The following is a 16,311-nucleotide window of genomic DNA, read 5'->3' on the forward strand; positions in this document are numbered from 1 at the left end:
TTAACACTGAAACTTTTTTTCCCTTCAGACAGCTTTTATGCAGATACTGTACACCCTACATTTTTCAAGTTTTTGGAATTTTAGTTGACTAGATACCAGAAATATACAGTGTTAAACTGAGTGCTGATGCACTAATCAATGAGAATTTTGAGGAAATAAAAATTATTTGATGAGTATGGTAGGACACAGTAACAGCAAAGACTTGCATATTAGGGGCTCTTATTAATGTCGAATGCCTATGCTTCCTCCCCCTATCCCTCATACCCACAGACAGATGAACACATAGATGTACTTACTTAGAGGTGATGGAGCTTCTGTCATTATCCCCAATTTCCCCATCAAGCTCGATGACCAGAATATCTCCATCATCTTCCACATCGCCTGCATCTGTGTCCTCGCCAGCCTTGGATCTCCCTGCATCATTTCTAGACTGTGCAACCAGCAGCTCTCCTCTTCTTTGAGGCAACCCTGCATCTTCTGATGCTGTGGCTTGAGGAAAAACAACTGCAACATCACCACCGGCAGTCAGTCCTTCAGAAAGCAATACTTCCTTCACACACTGACCTTCAGCTGCATCTTCTGCCTCTGTTGTTACCGCCATGGTCTGCTCTTTGCTCACTAAACACATGTTAACATCTGAAGCGTTCAATGTATCCACACCTGTATCTCTCACTCCAGAAGGGGATATGTAGCCCCCAAGTGATTCCACAGATTTTGTTTCCTTCACCAATAGAGTATCTACAACGTTGATACCTGAAGCCAATGCCACTACTTTATTTACCAAGTCATCCAAAATATGAGCTATGTCAGCATTAGGAACTACACTTTCATCAACAGATCCTTTTTTCATAGAATTTGCATCAGACATGTCCCCTTTAGGAAATATGCTGTTTCTCTCGACTCCAGTGATCTCCAATTTATCTGTATCTACAATGGTAGTACTTTCTGATGGAGATGTCAGAGAGCAATGCATATTTTCACTGTCTTGCATCCCGTCAGTCACTGCCTCTAGTGCACTTGTACGAAGAGTGGCATCACATTCCATTAACTCGGTGCCTGTATCTGGCTCACTTCGCACCAGTAAACAGTCACCTTTATCTTTCACACTCACAAGAGGGATAGAGAAGTCTATTTGATCAGGTAGACTGCTGTGTGGAGAGACCATAGATTGTGAATGTTCACTTCCAAGCAGATGCACAGAGCTGCTTAAGGGCAAACAGTTCTGACTGGGTGTCAAGTCACTGCCCACCTTTGGTTCTTGCAAGTCCTTCATATGTACATCTTCGCAAATCCTGTTGTCTTTGCTATCCATATAATTTTCTTTGACTTCTTCTCTTTTCTGATCATCAGTTACGCTGTCTTTCAGGAATGTGATGTCACTGTTTTCTTGATTTACCTGAGCACTGTTTTCAATGCTCTGAACATTGAAGCTTTTCTCAACCAAGTCCATGCCAGTGTTAACACAATCCTTAACATTAGTTGATGAACATGGTTCAATCTCGTTTGTTTTTGTCTCCATGTCTTTATCTTTGGAAGGAAGATCATCAGCTGCAATAAATTCTGGACTGTTAGCTGACTCTGTTAGAAGTGACTGTTCTTCCACACTGCCCACATCCTCTGGAATAGGCTCCACATCACCAATAGTGGTACTGTCAGCCTCTGCACTTGTCTTGCCCCTCCAGCCCTCCACCACTTGCTGGTACTCTCTTGCCCTTTGACAGCGAGTATGAAGAGAGGTGAGGCCATCTTCCCCTTTCTCAGAAGTGGTGGCTTGGAAAAGACTGCTCATACGGTCAAATATGTTGCCCCTGTCCTCAGTCTTTGCTTTATCAGATGGACTGTGGCAATTAGCAATCAGTCCCTGGTCATAAAAGTTGGGCAGCTTCTTGAACGAATTTGGGCGGTTGGGGTGGACAGTGGAGCAATGTGTGCAAATATCACTGTAGCTTTCACCGAAAGCTTTGTCGCAGAGATAGCAAGCATACAACTGAATGTCACTGTGTAGATCCTCAACATGTTGCTCAATGTCTTCTCTCACGTTTGTGGAATAGCCACAATGCGTGCAGACAAACCTTCCTCGAATGGAACTCATTGATGCTCCACTATACCGATCCTGTCTCTGCACTGCCATGTCACCACTTACAACCAAAGAAATGATAAGAGGCTGAGTCTCTTGGATAGAAGGGGTTTCACAGATCTGAGAGGCAATTGCAGCTGCCTTGGGAAGACAAGATTTTTGCTGAACAATCCCAGCAGATTCTGTTGCAACCGACTCCTCAACCCTATACAAGCTAGTCTCACTGATATCCTTACTAATCAACACTTTTGCTTCTTTGCCTGTGTGACTGCTCTTTACATGGGCCAGGACACTGGCCATTGCACTGAACTCAGAAGAGCAGTATCCACAATAGAAAGCAACTCCTGGGATGTGGCGATAAACATGTGACTCCATTGTCTGCTTATTACTTGAGGTAAAATCACACTGGTTGCAGATGAATTTGGCTAAGACATTCCTGTCTGAGGCTGGAAAGATCTTCAACCGCTTCTGAGGCACTGCTTTATTAGGGCTAACTACAGAGGGCATCTCTTCAAATTTGGAAGGGCTTACATCTATTACCAACTGAGATGGTCTTATACTGGACATATCTCTCTCCAAATGGCTGACCTGAGTGTCCGACTGTTCAGTTTTGTAGGCGCCATTCAGGACAGCTTCTCCTGCTCTAAGTATATCAGATTCAGTCAAATGTCTTGAAGGATCAGACTCCAGTGGCTCCAATGCTACAGTTTGTGCTGGTGAATGACACACTGTTACAGAGGGAAGTAACAAATTTTCCTCCTTGTGCCATGAGCATTTCTTTACATGGGATGACTTTAACACTGCTGTTTCTACTTCCTTCTCTGTGTTTTCCAGAAAGTCCAAAAAGTTGCCGATGAAGCTTTTATTTTTTAAACTCTCTAAATCAAGCAGCTGCTTCTTGATGACAGATGTATGCTGCTGGGAGGATTCTGCTTTTGTGCTTTTGTTTCTTGACCATTCTTCAGTCTCCAGAGTACAAGACTTGAATGTCTTGGATGAGCTGATGTTTGCCTTTTGGGGATCATCTTGCACATCATCTTCACCTTTGCTATCTGGACTACCATATGACACATCTAAAATACTTTGCTCAGCATATTCAAGAGTGTCTAACTGAAGCTTCTTGACAAAATCTACAAGAACAACAGAACACTTCCTAACTTCTAATTCTGATGCTTGACAGGAGGATGGATTCACCGAAACAGAAGGTGCATGCTTAGCATCATGGGCCTTTTGTCGTTTTAGCCTCCGTGCAAGCCTGGTAGCTTCCTCCAAATCATATTCATCTTCCTCTTGCTTCTGACGCATGGCAATTATTTCAATGGGGGAGCGTGTGGTCTTTGGACGAAGGGCAAACTTACGTGGTTCAGTAGGAGTCAAGTATGTCTGGGGTGAAGAAAGATTGTATCTTACAAAGTGAATGCTGGACGATTTTCTTCTATGCTTGGAGCTTGCAGGGCCTGCTCTGATGTTAGGTGCTCGACCAGTTTTTGATGCAGGGCCCATTTTTCGACCAACTGTGCCTTTTCCTTTCAAATGCCTTGGAGGCCGCCCTCTTCGTTTCCCCATTCCCGATGCTTCTGGCAGAAGATCCATTGCGGATGGTATGATATCCTGACTTTGTGAAAAACCATCATCATTTTGCTGTAGGCAGCTGCTGTCATTGCAAAAACTACTGGCATCTTCTGTTGCTAATGATTTTGTAGGTGAGGATCCTTTAGAAGAACTGGCAGTGGCATAATACTCACCAGAAAAAAGATCTTCAGGCCGTATAAGTGGTGGGGGTGAAAGGTCTTCTGAGTGGATGACAGCTGCAAAATTTGTTTCTGTAATATTTGGTGGAGGCTGGTCTTCAGTGATGTCAATATGCATAGTAGAAAGTTGATCAGCTGGAAAGCAGATTCTTGTGCTGCCATCCAGAAAGTATTCTCTTGATGCATACGTTACATCTACAAAACTATTTATCGACTCATTGGGAATCTCTAATGATTCTTGAATGCTGTCAGTAACATTGTCTGAATTCTGATATGACAGTATCTTGTTTTCTGTTGCTGGAGTTATGGTGGCTGTACCAAGAATAAATGGACTGACTGGGTCTTCTTGATGAGAAGATGAAAGATGAGGACAAGAACTTTTGGCTTCATCTACTGCTGAAGAACGGCTCTTCAAACCTGTCTTAAATACCATTTTGGTCTCAGAAATAGTGTCTATGCTATACAGCTTGCTGCTTAGTTTTTGCTTCTTCTTCCTGCCATCTTTTAAATCAACATAATCAGTGTCCAATGAATGTGAACTGCATACATCACCTTCAGACTTTGCCTTTGAACGCAGCAAGAGACCCTTTCTGGAGAGGGACTTAATTTTCCTTCGGAAATGTCGCCCCAAAACTTTCTTTGTCCCGTCGTCATCTTGTAGTCTCTTTAATTCTCTTGGTATAGATTTGGCCTTCACTCTATTTCTTGGAAACATTTGTGTCTTTGTCTTTGATGTGCTGCCCAAAACCTCAGAGCTTTGAGCTGATTCCATCATATCTTGTTCAAAATAAATATTTTCTCCAGATTTTGGAAGCAATGATGTGACCTCACTTGAAGGCATCTGGCTGCCCTCTGAAAGAACACTAGTTTTGGCAACACGTGATTCCTTGCCCACAGTTTTTAAAGGATTCTTGGGCATAATACCCCTAGCCCATCGGCTCTTTCTCAATTTCCGTCTATTTACTTTTCTGATTTTCTTAACCGGAGCACCTTGGCCTGAACTGTGAGAAAAATCAGATTGCCATCTTCCAGATAGTTGTGGGTCATCACTGTTTTCTGGACCTAGAGTCTGCATAGAGTCCCCATGAAAGTTCAAAAAGTGCTTAACGTCATCTTGTGAGGATAAAAAATCTGAATGTTGCTGGGGTAAACATGTCTTTTCTTGTTTGGCAGAAACCTTCATTACTGATGTTGGTTGCACATTTTGTTGGGATGATGTAAGGTTGTTAAAAGCTATGACGCTTTCTGAAGAAGCATTTTCCACAAGCATGTGTTCAGACTGTGAGTTCTCGGAGACCTTAAATCGTTTTCTTGGCCGCCCAGGGCGGCGTTTTACTACTGTATTTGCATCAGTCCCCACACATTTTACCACAGTGTCACTGGGCTGAAAACATGCATGTTGCTGCATGACTTTTTTTCGTTTCCCAGGTCTCTCAGAAGAAATTTTAGCAATGAAAAAGTCAGTCTTTTTTAACAGTCTTTTCCCACGACCACGCACTATGTTTTGTGAAGGAACACTCATAACATTTGATTCTGATAAATGTTGCTTACGAGGACGGCCAGGACGTCTTTTCCTCTGTGGTAAATTTGGTTCAGAAGTTGAAAGCTGACTTGATAATGCAGCACTAGAGAAAACTCCATTTTGACTAGTTTCTTTCACTGATGCATCATCAGCATCTTTTGTTACCCGCATTAAACTGAAAGTATCACCATCTTTATGAAGTAGCTGTGAACTAGAAGAACTCAACGAGGTTAAAGTCTGACCAAGACCAGCCACATTTTCACTTTCTTTAACAGAAAACGAATTTTCATCGCTCAACAGAAAAGTTCTCTCTGGGACTAATCCTGGAGCTTCAAGTGAAATATTCTGCGAATGATCAAATGCTGTTGAAATATTCAAATCTGTCTCATTTTTGTGAATATTAGTCCCAGCACTGACAGAGTTTATATTTTCATTCATTTTTCGTGACAATTGTGAAGCCAAAATAACACTACGACGTCTCTTAATCATTGTAAAGTACAGATGGTTCCGCCGCCGTCGCCGCCTTCTTTTTCGTACCTTTGGAACTCTAGAAGTGCTTCCAGTAACAAGATTCTCATCAAGCACTTCTTGCTGAGACACCGCAATAAATTCACTGCATGAATGCTGCTCCCTACAGCTCTGCTCTCCCTCATTTACCTGGATAACATTATTCTCCAAGCCTGCAGCCTCCCTAGCTTCTGTCTCTATCTGGCAGGGTGTGGATGATTTGTCCACATCCATGTTTCCCTGAACAGCTACAACTTTTACTTTTCTCTTTCTTCTCCTCCTTGGCACCACACTAGGACTGCTGTTCCTGCTATTTGAAGCACTCCCACTGTCCTTGTTCCTTGTAGAACCAGATCTCCTTGAAACCCTGGTGGAGCCTGGTAAAATTTCAGGCATAAGCTTTGTTGAGCTGTCTCGAAGTCTTAACAGCATTCGCGTCCTTTTGATTTTCCTTCGACTACCTATCTCAGACATGCTTCCCAGGTAGTGCCTGCTTGCCAGAGCCATAGAAGCTCGTCGTGCATAGTGATGATGACGATGAATCCAGTACCTCCAATGCACTTGAAGATATGTGATTGTTGCCCTCATCCATGACTGTGTTTGATGGTTCTTGATCAGTTTCCATCTGAAAACTGTGTATGTCCTCTTGATCATTAGGTTTGGAAAAATGATCCAGGAAAGAATCTGACCTAGACCCCAGGTGTAAGTCACCCAGTGAGGAACTTTTCATTAGTGTGCCAAACGGCTTGTCCCTTCTGTGCTCCCTTGGGGATTCCAAGCTGCTGCTCCGTAAAGGAGCTGAAGATGGTCTTGCAATGCCTCCTGAGAGAAAGCCCAATGATTCTTGTTCCATTTTTGCATCTAGCTTGCTTTCAACTGTAGGAGTGGAGACTTTTCTCTTTTCTCCTACAGGTTGATCTGTTTTAATTACAGGCACATCATCCTTAGGTGCACAGTGATTTTTTATAGTTGAATCTTCAGTACTCTCTGCGTTGGTGACCTCTCTCTTAGTATCATCTACAGGATCAGTCTGTTTTTTAACACCAGTTTCTGCAGGCATCAGTTTTAGGTCCAACATATTGTCCTTTTCAGATAATACATTGGACAAAGGTAATCCCTCTTTCACAGTACGTTTCAGTTTTGACACCCATTTGTTTTGTGTTAGAAAAGCCTGCCTACTATCTGTAGTGGGACCTGCTTGTGTTAAACTTCTTCTTGATCTGCCTGTCAGTGATGGATCAACATAAGTTGTGTACTGACTTTCAACTAAATCGATTTTTAGCTGCTTTAAAGCTTTAGACACTTTGGGGTCTTCAGTCTGATGGTCACTTTCACCAACAGCAAGAACATGTCCTTCACTTGTGGTTGCTAGAGAGTGTGCCCCAGCTTCTCTACTACTTTGCTTCTGATCAGCTTTGAGGAACCCTGCAATAAAAACAAAGCCACTACAGTGATTCTTACAACTGTCTGATTTAAATGCACCTGGCTGTGCCAAAAAAGACCAAAAAAAAAATGAAACAAAAAAAAAAAAAAAAAAACCAAACAAAAGAACAAGCAAAAAAAAAACAACAAAACAAACAAACATGAAAACCCCTTCATGTGCAGTTTAGCACAGTCTACAGTTTATGATAATAGTTTCACATGAAGTAAAGAATGCACCGAGTAATATCCAGGTACAGGCAACATCTGGGCAATTACCAATTAACTTCTGCATTCTCTGACACAGAAGAGCTATACCTCTGACTTCACACTGGAATGGATAACATCGCCTTTACAAGCTCTGGTCACAACATGCAGAATATTAAAAATGTGAAATTCACTGTTATTTATTATTAATAGAACAAACTTCAAAATCCACATATAGTGATGAAAAATCAGGAAAAATAATTAAAATAACCGCTCTTGAATTATTGTTTAGCTTATTAAGTGCTCATCATTTTAACCACGCTGGTCTATGTGTCACGGATTTCTTATTGTAGTGACGGTCATCATGCTGGTAAAGGAAATGATTATGATGGAGATTTTATAGCAATGGTGTTTTTAACAAATATCAAAAGTGTACAGATGTCCACAGGTGTATATTAGAATTGCTTCATACATATGTATATTAGAGTATCTTTGTGCTTGCAATTCTGTCTGCAATCACCTGTGCAGCAATGAAAAGAAAGACTACAACTTTAAAAAATGTAGGGAAAAAATGATTATAGTCTCTCTTCTTTTTATAAACTGGGCACACCATTATGCTATTGCAGTTAGGTACACAATCCACTGGTTTCATTCTTCTGAAGACTGAATAGAAGACATATGGAGGCACTAGTGCTCATAGGAAACACTCTGCAAGTAGGGCCACTTGTTTTCTAGCTCATTTTCACTCAGTACAAAACCAGTCACCACCAAAGACTTCTATGTGAAGTTTCAGAAATTTAAGGTGAATAACCACTTCCACCTAACTTAGAATAAAACCCTGAGTAGTTTCTGCTTAATTACACTGACTGGAAAAATTTTGAAACTTTCTAGTCACTTAATCAACATTATATGTCAAAAAAGGAAGTGACAAATTGATTTGCCATGTTATGGTCTACAGGATGTGTTTGATGGAGTGAAGAGGAATATGAACACTTCAAAATATGCACTGCACTCAAAAGAGTTTGCATATTTTGTGGACACATGCTTGCACAGTTGCCTGCACACACACACTATCTCTCTCTTACTGCTCTGCTTTTGGCCAACAATCCTTTTTGAATGCAGAAATTAAAGAGGCATGTGACTGAACATAAATGTCATATAATTAATATTGAAGCAAATTATTCCCTTTTAAGTGACATTCTTTAGTTGTTCATATTTACATGCTTACATCAAAGAATGCAGGTGAAAGAGAAGGCATGCCAAAGGACAATGAAATACACATACTGAGGAATATGTTAGCTAATCAAGATATTCAAGTGCTACACCCAGCTACCATAAGAAGCTGTTAGACACAATTGCAGTAATAAAAAAAAAAAACCTAAATAAATAAAACAGTGGAGAGGTCCAGGAACAAAATGAAACTTGGTGTTATACCGTAAAGGGAAATACAGGATACGTTTACATAGCTAATAGGCTGCTCTCTTGCACAGTTCAAAGAAACTAAAAGACATGGTTACTAAATTATTACCAAAACATACCTTTTATTGAATTCCTTTTGAAACTAATCTCTACTCAAAAACTTCTCAGATTGCTTTTATCAGTAGTGAGGAGCATAACACATGCATAATTTACTGCTTTCTGTTGTTTACACTGGCCCTACTAATACTAATGCATCATTTTCTTCTGTCACAACATTTTAAGTTATCTTTTAATACATAATTTATGAACTGAAAAGCATATCTTAAAACAACAGAAACTGTTTTTTCAACACATCATGAAAGAAAGCCTACCTGCTGTAGCAGTCGGTTTCTTGCAAAAACGGCGTCTCCTCCTCTGTGCTGGTCCTGCTGCTGTTGCCTGTAGGCGTCTTCGTTGTGAGAGTGCCTGCTCCTCCAATGATGTTCCTGTTGGATTTGTCTTATTTTCTGATGTCCTAGCACGCGAAGGTTTTACATGCCTGACTTTAAAAAGTCTACGAACTTTGGCAGATCTCAGTGTTGGCACATTTCCACGTGTCCTGATTAATGGGTCACTTTTTTTAGCTCTCTGGGAATGTCTCACCTGCAAATTTATTGAAAAATCTATACACTAGTATATGCATTGACAAGAACAGTAACAGTGTCAGAACTTGAGCATTCTTATCACTGTACCCAGACTAACACACATACACCTCTAGATTATCTAATCCATCTAGTAAAAACTACTATTTCACAGCAGTACCACTTCCCTTCAATAAATACTAATTATATTAATACAAATTTAGGGTTTATCAGTGCACTTACCTTTGGTCTTAAAGATATGCTGTTAATGAATTAAAGCTATAACCAGAATCTGAAACATACACTACAATGACTACATAAATGTAACGGTAACACCAAAAATCATACTTTTCAAAGGGAGGGGGAATCTAAATGGTTAAAATATACACTAAACTTGTAATAATCAAATAGCAACCACTTGCATTATTCTGAAAATTATATATAAATGAGAACAAACACTATAGTGACTTGTAAATACACTTTTTTGGCAGGACTAATATCTAGTAATGTATACTATATTAGATCCTAATGATCAGTAGAGAGTGTAGAACACATTGGCACTATTTGCATTATTACTGTTAGTATATATACTTCCATTACTCATACTATATAATCATAATATGTACACTAGGTATAAAAAAAAAATGTCTATCCTCATTTTAACATTCACACATATATGAAACATGTGCCAATGGTTAACCAAATAACCTACAGTTCAAAATCAACACTATTTAAATGGTGTTTGAGTAGTAGACAGAAGCAATTACAAAATCTGAGTGATGATGACACTTACCATCTATGTCATATACAGATATATCTTTAAAATATATATGTGACAACACATTTAACTATGGATTTTAACAAAGAAAATATTTGATTTCTAATAGAATGAATAAAAGTGTCTGTAACATAGTAGGTTTATGTAAAACACAATAAAAAATCCCAGAAATATATATTAATCTGAAACGGGAAAACATCACGAATTATTTCCTTGAATAAAACACCACACGTGTAGATGAGTAGCCAAGTTCCCAACATCATATGAATCACCAACTAACTGCTGTGTTTTAAGTAGCCTTAATCACTCTAAAATACATGACACAAAAACAACTCAACAGGCAAAACTGCCCACTGAGCAATAAAAGCACACAAGCAAATAAATAAAAACCACACTGACAGGGGAAGGAGGTAACTTATAACTAGAAACTTTGAACTTATTTAACAACATCAATGAACAATTACAGTTGTAAAATTCTGGAGTAGAGAAAAAACAGAATGAATAAGCAATACACACATCAATGTACAGAATCGAACACCGTCCGCACTGCCAGTGGGAGAAAAGCTCCTTGAAAAGTGTAGCAGCAGTTCGTAGAGCGTACTACAAAGTGCCACCCATGCACTTGTCCCCCTTCCAACCCTGATGGTTGCGACTCGAGGGTAGCGCAGGCGAGGTATGCAAATTCAGACCTCGGCGAGTTCGCCGCTAGGAAGTTGGCAGTCACTTGACGGGCGGCTCCCACGATACATTTCACGACCTGACGCCTACATGTCAGCGACTACGTTCACAATCCAAATATTGTTTATTAAAACAACTTGTGTGTGTCACTTACCTTTGCTTTCATTGCGAATCGGTCAGTAGTAGGGCACGAGTCAGCACCTGCCTACGTTATGGCGGAATCCTATTGACACTCGCATGCGGATAGGATGTGACGTCACGCTACAGTGGGGGACGAACAGGGTTGATGACTTTTTTTTTTATTATTGTTATTTATTTTCTTATCGGATTTCAACTGCTGATTTGTAATAATACCAGGTGTTTATAAGTTGTAGTCACATAACGTTTTGAATTTTATGCTAGTGTATGGCAATCGTTGACTTAAATGATTTGAAGTACTAGTAGTAACTTTTTCTTTGTGCGACACGGGAAATGCGTCGTTAAAATAACTGCCAAATAATTAGAGACAAAGCAAAATAGGAAAACCCTACCAAAAAATAAAATATGCAAATTACACATTTTTTTAGAACATTCCCATTAGGCCTAAACGTTGGGTATAATCTTAAATCAGTTGGGAGGCTTCAAGGATATAGTTGGTGTACTAAGGCAGATCGGGATGTGAACTCACTATATCCGGGATTTGAACTGCTTGTGTTTATTTTGCTCTAAGATTCCTAACAGTAATCATCCTAAAAGACAGCATGGATGTTGTCCTTAAGATACTGATTAGATTGTCACGCTGTAGACAAGAAGCAAAAGAAATCGCCACATTCTCACAATTGTGATTGGACCATATGATGGATTGTTCTAGCGCAGACTTACATAGGAAAGTAGATCCAACGGTCTTGAAAAACAACCAATTGTTATATATACCCTTTGTCCGTACATAAGAGCACGTAATTTGTTCCTTAATATATGCTATATTTTTATATGGTAAATGGGATGTAATTGCTTGCCCACCTACTCACAGGCGGCCACAGAACACCGGACTGACTCACCTCACACACATCACAGTCTGGGAGGGGCTGGTTTTTAAAAGCGACAGGACTGAGAGGTGTATGCTACAGAGAATTTCTCTGTTCAGCTAAAATCTGTTATGTTCTATCGTATGAAATTCAAAATAATATCTAAACACTCTCAACTCGATGGCAAAATAGACAAAAGAGATGATATTAAAGAGAAAGGTTGAAAACTCACAATGTACCCAGCAAACTTATGAAAAAATCACTGTAGACGTGAAGACAAATGAATATCACCACAACACAGCAAAGACGTTGCACCTTCCACACTGGGTCATCTGTTATACTTCCATCAATGCGGCACTTTGTTAGGTGAACGTGGCATTTGAGTGTTGTTTAAAAATGTGAGATTTCAGATTCTTTCCTTGCGTGCGGATAATCCATCACGTGAACTCAATTTCTTCGATGTTCTGAAAACCCGAACAAGCTTTCATTTGATAAACAAATCGCGCTGCCATGCTGACATTTTTATTCATTTAAAATTTCAAGACTGCTTTAGATATCCGGTGAAAGGTTCTCTTGCACATTTTCACACCACCTGGCTGATGATGATGCTCGTTATGGTTTGGTGTGGGCAGACTTGGGATCTGCTTCAGCCAGGTGGACTAACTTCCAGGAATATTTCACGAATGAATCTGAACCTTAAAAACAATTTACATTCCAGGTTTCCTGTGTTGATATTCCAAAGCCTGTTATCACTCATCACTGTGTACGTTGTATACGACGTGTAAACGGATCGTACATTTTTTTGACTTACCTCGTTCTCTGCCTATGATGTGGTGATATTACAGATGTTTTCAGACATCTATCACTGGAGATAGTGGGTAACGTCAACAGGATGTATACACAGCAAAACGATCGAGTGACAGAAGGTCCTTCAATAAAGCCCTCATCAGTGATCACCTTTACACATAAATCCAGATATTTTGACTGAAAATCTGTGAAATACCTGTTAAGGTGAGACTATGAAGTTCTAATTCTTGTTCTGCCTCAGGAGGATTTTTTAAAAATAAAAAGTGATCAGCACAAAAACGTAAGTAAAATTTCGACCGTAGCGTGCTTTGAGGTTCCAATCTTTTGACAAAGGACGACTCGAGAAAATTAAACTGCTGTCTTTTTTTGCAAATGTCGGTAAATCCACAAACATGGTGGTCACAAGAGTTCTAGTCTAATGGATGTATTCGAGTTTGACTCGAGATCGGCAGTTACTGCTGTGAACAGTAGTCGTCGTCATCATCGTCATCATCGTGATCATCATCATCATCAGCAGCAGACAGCAGCGTGTCCCCTTATCTAGCCATTGAGGAGGGATGGAAGAGTGGAAAGAAAAGGTCTTGCTATCTTCCTCGCTTTGCCGCCATTCTAGGTGATCAACGGAAGGAGAGGCCGGTGATGTCTTGACTACATGCTGCTCAATTAGCAAGATGCTAAGTGCTGCTGCTGAATCAAACAATAATGCTCCGCCAGGAAGCGAACTGAGCACCACGACTTCATAAAACCACTAGCGACAAAACATTTTACCTGAGGCAGCTGCTAAATTAACCAGTCATCTCTCTCTCACAGCATCATCCCGAGCCTGCATGGAATGGTTGAGTGGATGACGCCATTGAGATGACAAGTAACTCTCCAGGTCAGTGAGAATTTGAGGGGTGGGTGGCCGATACTTTATTATCTGAGCATATTATCGTTCTTGTCGTTCACACGCACACACAACGCGTTACTCTGTCATAACATCGAGTTGCACCTGCAACGTGATATACCCTGGATAAGCTTATTAGCATATTGGAACAAGACGATGTTGTTTTTACAAAAATAAAAGCTGTTTTTCTTGTGATTAAGATATTCAGATCACGGAGAGTATTCTCTCCTTCATCCTCGTACAAATATTTCAATGCGCTACTGTTCTGGGATTTAAAAAAGTTTCTTTTCCACTTACTCCTCTTTTCCACACACTTCCCCTTTGTCTATTGTCGTTATTTTTTCTGATTTTCTGTTTCCTTCAGATACACTCCCACCTGCTACGAGAGGCTCTTAACTTGCCACAACGGCGGAGACTATCTCCTCTGGTCATGAATAGCCACAAACGAAAAGAAAGACAAGTTTAACACAAAAAGACGCTTTCACTAATTTTCAGTTTGTAATATGTTTGTAATTACTATGACTGCTGATCAAAGTGACAATTATTTTTTATTACTACTAATTTGACACAATAATTCAAAAGTTTTCGTGAGACACGACCAATTAACACCGGAATTCTCGTCTTGGGTTTTTTTTCAGGGGGAAATGGGGTGTGGGTGTGATGAAGGGAGGAGCATGGTAGGGAGTGGATACAACAATGTGGTACTGATGATGTGACATAGGTAGTTGTTATGACAATTGTAAGCGACTCATGTGCGCCCTTCCCTGATGTCCCGTTAGGTTAACCCACACGTGCTTTTCCTCCATAAAATAACAAACACATTGTGTATAGGAAAATAAGCTTGGCGGTATATTTTTACAAGTCTGTCAGAAACAAAAAAATCCGCTTTGTTCACAGGGTGACTGCGTATTTAAGCTCTGTTGTCGCCTTTGTGGATTGACGTGTTTATTATCCACTGTTGCCAACATGGCACAATAGTCAGTGCGCGTAGAAAGTTTCAAGTTTGGTGAAACCAAAACAATTTGTTGGAGCAAGGTCGGTGCAATCAATTCTCAAATCCTCTTAGCCTGTTCCGGAACTTCAGGCAAAAGCTGTTTCCACGCACGCACGCTCACACAACCCGTACCTATGCGCAAACACACACATAACTATGCATAGTGTGACGTATTACGAACGTACACACATGCACGCGCACGCACAGACTTTCTCAAAGTCTCTCTGTCCGCCCATGAAGGTGAGGGTCCAAGAACAGTTTAATAATGCCAGTTCATTGTAGTCTGCAGGGCTAGGCCGTCAGACCGGACGAATGCGATCAGAATGTCGGATGGGCCCACTTGATAGATGTACTTATTTCAGGGCTGTACGTCTCTGGCGCCTCTGTTGGCAACATCAGATAGTCCGGTCAAGAGGTCAGCCAGATCACGTGTCCTGTTTGCCGGCGAACACAAACGCCAGCTTCACCACTGCGTCAACCACTGACGTCCACACAGACAACGTAGTTAAATAATTCTGTAAGGCTTTGGGCTGAACATGATCAAGGCCGAGGATAAAATAGAAAAAGAATGAAAAATGGACAGAACTAGGCCTGATCTGAACGGGACGGTCGGTTTCTGTTCCACACTGAGTGGAAAGGCATCAGACTGACGTTTGTAACGATGGATATAGAAAGGCAACTGGGGAGACAATGGGTGGCGTATAACTACTAATAAATCTAAAACTAATAAATCGCCATTTTTTTTTTAGAAGTTCCATCCACAAAATTTAAAGTTTTGACTGGGTTGTCCACTTCTAATTTCACATCATTCCTATTTGTTCTTTGAAATGCTGAGATCAAAGAACGCGATGGCAAGCCTCGGTTTGTTGCAGTTTGGTCTCCAGTGAGGAATAAATTGGTTGCTGTGGTGAAATAAGGGAAGTTAAGCATCCTGTCCAAGATGAAAGGAACAGCATTAAGAAACGTTGCCACCTCGTGTCTTTTTCTTTTTACCGAGTAACTAACAAAGTAATGGCCTCGTTTTCTGGTAAATGACTGGGAGAGAAAACTTCACGCCAACAATGAGCGAGCCCTACTGAGTTTTGTTGCTGTAACCCCAAAACTAAAGCGATACATTTTCTGTTTTTCATTTCTTTTTTACTTTTTATCCCTTCTTTATCTATTTTGCTCTAAATTTCTTAACTTCTTTATTTTTTTATTTATTAATCATTTACAGAATTAATTAAACAAGTCCTACCTCGCCCCTTCAGACTAAAGTTGAAAATTCCATCAAAAGCCGTCCAGCAGGTCCAGCGACTTTCTCCATCCATTTGTTTACATCTAACAGTTTTCAGTGAAGAACTTGCTTACGGTAAACAAATGTTATTTTATCGCTGTAAGGTGCTAGCTTTTTCAGAAAAAGGAGATCTGTTAAATAACTATCACTTGAATAATGTCATAAAGGCTGTAAATCCGTAAATATTCTTCGCAACAATATTTTTCAAAAACTTTTGTCACTTGAGGTTTAAAAGTCAGTATATTGAGGTTGACTATACGACCATTTACTCAAGTTTCTATTCGTTGTATTTTAAATATTTTTTATATTTTATGTTACGTACCCTGTACACTGTAAAGGCGGTAATCCGGGTAGAGTGCTTCACCC

The 16,311-nt window shown here is 40.2% G+C and overlaps 1 protein-coding gene across 3 annotated transcripts in view; it reads right to left on the minus strand.

Annotated features, from left to right (window-relative positions):
• The window catches only part of LOC112561304, a 44,182-nt gene that overhangs the window by 5,397 nt on the left and 22,474 nt on the right, over positions 1-16,311 (minus strand). The window contains exons 1-3 of one of the 3 annotated variants that reach the window (XM_025233706.1): positions 11,133-11,898; positions 9,274-9,544; positions 297-7,282 (exon numbers count right to left, since the gene is read on the minus strand). In XM_025233706.1, the coding sequence (XP_025089491.1) occupies positions 297-6,511 (6,215 nt within the window). In that variant the 5' untranslated portion in view covers positions 6,512-7,282; positions 9,274-9,544; positions 11,133-11,898. Of the gene's footprint in view, positions 1-296; positions 7,283-9,273; positions 9,545-10,816; positions 11,060-11,132; positions 11,899-16,311 lie in introns of those variants that run through there. The other 2 variants (XM_025233707.1, XM_025233705.1) reach the window with 2 other exon arrangements.

Source organism: Pomacea canaliculata, linkage group LG4 (genome assembly GCF_003073045.1).
Source record: "Pomacea canaliculata isolate SZHN2017 linkage group LG4, ASM307304v1, whole genome shotgun sequence".
NCBI classification, from domain to species: Eukaryota; Metazoa; Mollusca; class Gastropoda; order Architaenioglossa; family Ampullariidae; genus Pomacea; species Pomacea canaliculata.